The following is a 6,213-nucleotide window of genomic DNA, read 5'->3' on the forward strand; positions in this document are numbered from 1 at the left end:
ATCAAATGCAGACCTGCACTCCTGTCCCAATGAACCCATGCCCCACTCTGGTATGGGGCTGGCAGAAGGGTCCCACTGCCCTGGGGGCACTGCCAGCCTCTAGCACCTGGGTGAGTCTGGGGCCAGGCCCACCAGTTTGGGATCAGAGGAGAATGCTCCACAAGGCTTCTTTTCCCCAAAGCTAAGTGTTGGTTTGATGGAACACTCTGTGACAGTGCCTACAATGCTCCAGTAGGGATAAAACCACCCCAGTGCCAGAGGCACGGTGTGCACAGCCCATCAGAGGCACACAGAGCCTCAAGTCCAAGCAGAGCACCGACCTACACGGCCACCAGCAAGTGTAAAGCAGCTTCCTTCACCAAAGTGCTGCTCAGCCAACTGCATAACATCAGGGGCATCCCTGCAGCGGGGATTAGCAGGAGAACAATTAGCTCGTGCCCGACACCAGCGAGCAGCCAGCTCTGCCCACGTGTGGAGCTGTGAGAAATTGATGCTGGGGGATGGAGGCAAGCCAGCACCTGGTGGCTGAAGGGCTGCGGGATGGAAAGCAGAGCCTGCCGTGCACCAGCACAACACGACACGACCCGACACGGCACAATATGGCACGACACAACATAACCCAACACAAACCATCACAGCACAGCACATTCCAACACAACCCGACACAGCGTAAAACAACACAGAACAACACAACTCACCGCAATCCAACACAGCACAGAACAACCCAACACGACCCAACCCAGCGTAACACAAAACAGTGCAATACAGCTCAACACAACGGAGCACAATCCACGACTGCACAATCTGACACGACCCAACCCAACATAACCCAACCCAACACAACCCTGCACGACCCCTTCCTTACTGCCTGCACCCCAAAACCAGCTGGGAACCCAGGCTGACTCCATCCCTTGCTCATTTATCCCCATCTGAGGGTGCAGAGTGAGGTGGCAGCTGCAGTGGGGAGCAGATGTGGGTTTTGGGGATGAGCAGAAAGCAGCAGAGGGCAGGGCCAGGCCCAGGCAGGGCAGAGGGAGCCCAAATATCACCAAACCCTCTTGATCCTGGCTGGGAAGCAGGACACAGCGCCGTGGTGGCAATGCCATTGGTTGCCACGGGTTTTGTTTGTGGATATTTAAGGTTACGATGGTGCTTGAGTGGAAGGGGTGACACAGATCTTTGCTGATGGCTGGAGGAAAGATAATCCTGGTATCGTTGTAAGGATGCTGTGGTTTGAGAAAGTCCTGTGGGGTTTGTTTTTGCCTTCCCCCCCCCCCCAAAAAAAGGGAAAATGGAGAAAAATCTCAATGTTTTATTTTTGCTGGGGAGAGTGCAGGCAGTGGGGAGCTCTGCTTGAAGATTTAACACTGCACAGAGCAAAGCCCAGAGAGCTGCACGAGTGCTTGTGGGATTTTACGAGTTTCCAGCAGCAACTGGGACAAACAGCGCTGCTCCGCCGGGCGAAAGGAGCCCATTTATAAACAACTTTATGTCCTTTTCGGTAAGACGATAACGTGCTATTTGAGAGCCTGATGTTTGCTATCCCCAGATATACGGCCGTGCCTCAATGCTTGGCTATGACTGCATTACAAAGCCGAACTGGGAAGATATGCAACGTCTCCAAGTTGTTGTCTTGCAAATAAATGCCTCTCCTGACCCCAAGGGGGATGCAGCCCCATCTCAGCTCCCCATACCCTGCTCTGTCTGTAGGCTGCCCTGCTTTAAGGGGAGCTTTTTGCCAGCATTCAGCTGTGATTTCTGAAGGTTTTTTGGTGTCTGGAAATCCCCACAGGCGATGCTGCTCCTACGCTGCCCTCCCGGAGCTGCTTGGTGGTTTGGTGCATTCCGGAATGCAGGAATTCAGGATGCTTCCAGGCAGCATCTGTCATGCTGGGAGCAGTGCAGCAAAATGGGAGAGCTGCCTTTGGAAAACAATGCCATGCTCCTCAGTGTCACCACGCTCCCTCTGCTCGGTGGGGACCAACAGAGGTCACACACTGGACACACAGCAGCACCCGCACCGCTGGGACGGATGCGTGGCCCAATGCAAAAGAGCTTGCTGGGTTTTCAGGTGGGATTTTTGCTTCCTTGGGGTGTGCTTTGGGGGAGGGACTGCCCCTGTTGTGAGGCTGTGAGCAATGGGTGCCAATGGGGTTCCATGCCAAGGGTCCCTATGCTCCCCAGCTTGTTCTGCACAGCCAAATCCGTGGTGCTGCCCTCCAGCATCCCTCTGCCCTTCCCCATTTGGGACTCACGTACACCACCAATCCCCCAAGTCCAGATATTGCTGTCAGGAGGGAAGCCACTTCCCCTCATGCACCCCACAAAGGGAGGAAGCACACCAAGCTTCTGCTTTCTGTCTTGCTCAGGGGAACACACAGCCCTTCTCCCCTCTGCCTGCCCCGTACTCATGAGCTGTGTGGAAATTAATTTCATGATATCCACTGATTGCTATCATCCTGTATGGGACACGGGCGCTTTAATGCCCCCACGGTACCTCGATGTACTCGGAGCTGGGGGTGGCACACATAGGCTGCAAGCTGCGAAGTCCTGGGATGCTCTCCTGCCCGCAGATGGAAATAGGAGGTTGCAACATCCCCCAGCAACTGATGGTAACCCCGTCCTGCCCGGGCTGGGAGCGGGGTGTCAGCTCATCCCAGAGGGGGTGACAACGGGCACCGCGGGTGCACAATGCTGGGAATTGGGTGCTCAGGATGGAGATCAAATAGGCTTTGCAATACTGTGGTCCTGCAGCACCTCATCCTAAAGGATACCCATTTCCCCCCATTGGAATTGGACACCACTGGACCCAAATTAGATCCACATTGGACCCTCGTGCCCTTATTTCTTGCATTATTCCTCCACCATCACCTACCCCAAAGCACCTTCCTCTTCATGTCCGACGCTGCTTCTCCCTTCCTACTCCAACTCCAGCAGACTTCCCACAGGAATACACAACCACTCACTGCACAGGGACCCTTTGCCCCCGGTGTGGACAATGCTCTTCAAATATTAGCACAACCGCATCCCATGGGACTCAGTGTCCCTTGCCCAATTCCCATAAAAGTGTCCATTATTACATCAGGGATTTTCCTGGAACAGCTCAGAGCATCACCACCCACGCTTGTATGGTCTCCATACAACCAAGGACACGCATCCAACCATCCTGCTGGTGTTCTGCAAGTGATGCTCAGTGAAATCCACTATTAAATATTTTGCAGTGCATCCCCATATCTTGGCCACATCTCCATGCATTGATGTGGGCAGAGGACGAATCGTTTGTGCCCCATAGGACAGTGACTGTCACCGTGGATGGGGGGACCGTGGTGCCTGGCCCCCCAAAACAGCCCTGGTGATGCCCCATGCACCAGGAATGGGGGTTCTCACCCCAAATCAGAGCTGAATCCCACCCTGTTCTCCTGTTTTGTGCAGACTGGGGACGTAGAGGTACGTCCCTGTGGGGACAGCGCCTTTGGAAAGGGGACACTGCGCAGCACAGCAGACCTTTCCTGCAACCTTGGCTTGGCCCAGGCCGGGTTTATATTTAGATCCCCTTATATTTAGGAAGAGAAGCCAGGAGAAAGGCGACTTGGGACTTTTCAGCCACCCCCAACCCTCAAAGCCACCGGACTGCTGGTGTCACCACAGTCACCGCGTCCCAGTGCCCTTCTGAGAACTGCCACCCCCCGTCCCCATCTGTTTTTGGCACGGGGGGGGGGGGGGCCCGAAAGCAAAAAACCCCACAACACCCACCTCCTGCAGTGGTGCCCCATGGCACAACCCCAGGAAGAAAGAGGAACCCAGGGCCATGCGAGCCCCTTCCCAGCAGCCTGGTGCTGTCCCAGTGCTGGACCCGGCGCTTACCGTTGGGTGGAAAAAGCGAAATCCCAAAGAGAGAATTTTCGGGGCCAGAATTTCCCTCTCCTTCGGCTCCTTTGGCTCCGCGCGCGCCTGTTGGCAGCGCAGCTGCTGCTGCTGTCAGATGGTCATGAGTGAAACCTGAGGACACGCGGATCCTTCAGGTACCCTCGGCCGTCTCAGCTGTGGCATTCGTTCCCCGCGGCGCCAATCAAGGGGGTGGCAGCGCCCGGCCCCGTTAGCACAGACCCTTCCGGGGTCTGTGTGCTCCAATGTACCCCAAAAAGGTCCCGGGACCACATCCCTGAGCGATGTGATGCTGCACTCATCCTGCTTCAGCACTTTGTGTCCCCATGTCCCGTGCTGTGCCAGACCCCGAAGTCGTATCCAGCTCAGAGATGGTGTGAGAAGGTGTCCTGGTGTGTGTTCTGCCTTTCCTGGTGGGGATTTTGGGTGCTGTTCTCATTTTTTGGGGTGCACAGCAGGCGAGGGGGCAGTGAGGAGGGTGCAGAAGGTCCATACCCATCTCGTAGGGTTGGTCCCTTCTGGGGTGCAGCAACCACCTGGCCTGGTCTGAAGGCTCCATGCCACCGTTCAGCTGCCTCTCTGGCCCCAGACACCCCACAGCCGTCTTCCCCAAGTCAATGAGCACCCACCACCAAGGGAAGAACCCCGGCTTTGCATCGAGGGGTTTTCTCCAAACGAGCAAAGAGCAGCCCCAGTGCATTTGCAGGTGTAGGGCAGGGATGGGGACATCCCCCTGCTGTGGCTGTGGGGATGTGGCTGGTGGATCCCAGCCCTACCACTCCTAGGAAGCCTCTATAATTTTGTTTTTCTTCGCACATAGCCTAGAGCAAAACCCTATGGGGAGCATGCAAGGATGGGAGCACCAGGATGTGCGCCTGGGGGCTGTGGGCACCGCAGGGTGGGCACAGAATGGGGCTTTGGGGTACCCGGGGTACCCATGACGCTGAAGTGGGTGCAAAATCCAGCAGCGAAAGCGCCTTTGGGGTGGCAGAATGGGATTTGGTGCCAAGCACTGCCCATGGGATCTGTGTGAGGCACATCCCAGAGCGAGGATGGAGATGGGGGTGAAGCTCTGCGAGCACCCAGCAGTGGGCAGCGAACCCCTTACCTTCCTCTCGTGGTGCTGGGGGGGCACAGTCCTTCGGTGCCGGCAACCCTGGGACAGCCGTAGGGCCGCCGTGGCTTTGGGGCTGTCCCGTGGATCCGCTGTCACCGCCCGCGGCGTAGGGCCGCAGTGCCACCCACCGGCCCCAAGCAAAACACCCCCCCGAGGCAAAACACCGCCCCGGCTGCATCCCCAGGGAACGGGGATTGATGGATTCAGCGCCATAGGGAAGCCCCGGCCCCGTTGTGCCACCCCATATAGGCTGCTATAGGGCATAGTGCACGTAGGGGTGTAGCAGAGCTTTTTGAGGCACTGTCACATTGCGTGCCCTCCATGCCCGTCGTCAGCTCCTGCCTTGCAAGCATTGGGGGGCACCACGGATTAAATGCCTGGCAAGACCTAAAATAGGCGCTTTGGGGTCCTGTTTTAGCCCCACTGCCAGCAGGAAATAAATGCAAACCCAATGCTTTGCAAAGCTTTATGTCCATGGCGGCATTCCCATTGAGCATCCCCAGCCCCAGTGCAGTCTGTGACCTCCCCTCCCCACCTGAATCAGCCTCCATGCTGAGCAGAGGGATATTTGTGCACCCAGGGGGAGCATCTTCCAGCTCACCCCACATCGGGTTTGGGGTCTGCTGCCCCTTAGCGAGACCAGGAGGGATATCAGGAGATCTGAGGACAGTCTGTGGGTTTTATTTAAAGTAGGGCACTTGGCCATGCGGAGAAATTACAACCCAGAAAGCCTGAAAAGCTCTGCTGAGATTGGTGGATCAGCAAAGCCGGGAGAGGTCTGGGAAGGGGGATCCAACACCTTTCTGGATGCTGGGACAGCATTAACCAGGGCAGGAGACGGGGTGCTGAGAGCAGAATGGGCTGCAGTGGTGGCTTCTCCCACCCCACGATGGCTGCTGGGGGCTGTGAGTTGGCATCTTCCCATAAGGGAATGCATTTCTTAAGTAAAAGAAGGGGAAAAAAGCATTGGTGGATCCCTTCAGTGTTGAGGCTACCTCAGCTGTCATTCTAGTGCCAAATGAAAAATGCCAGGTGTCCTTCAAGCTGGTCCTCAGCTCTTAGCCAGTGAAGATATGGGGAGATGGGCAGCTAAAACCTCAGGATATGCATCCCATCCCCATCTCACCCCATCCCATCCCATCTCACCCCATCCCATTCCAACTTACCCCATCCCATCCCACCCCAATCCACTCTATCCCAACCTCATCCCA

At 56.3% G+C, this 6,213-nt stretch overlaps 1 protein-coding gene across 1 annotated transcript in view; it reads right to left on the minus strand.

Moving 5' to 3' along the window:
- The window catches only part of SCN4A (sodium voltage-gated channel alpha subunit 4), a 28,855-nt gene extending 25,882 nt beyond the window's left edge, over window positions 1-2,973 (minus strand). The window contains exon 1 of the mRNA XM_031557052.1: window positions 2,876-2,973. Within this exon, the coding sequence (XP_031412912.1) occupies window positions 2,876-2,897 (22 nt within the window). The 5' untranslated portion in view covers window positions 2,898-2,973. The remainder of the gene's footprint in view (window positions 1-2,875) is intronic.
- Window positions 2,974-6,213: the final 3,240 nt, after the last annotated feature.

The sequence above is a fragment of the Meleagris gallopavo genome, chromosome 29 (genome assembly GCF_000146605.3).
Source record: "Meleagris gallopavo isolate NT-WF06-2002-E0010 breed Aviagen turkey brand Nicholas breeding stock chromosome 29, Turkey_5.1, whole genome shotgun sequence".
NCBI classification, from domain to species: domain Eukaryota; kingdom Metazoa; phylum Chordata; class Aves; order Galliformes; family Phasianidae; genus Meleagris; species Meleagris gallopavo.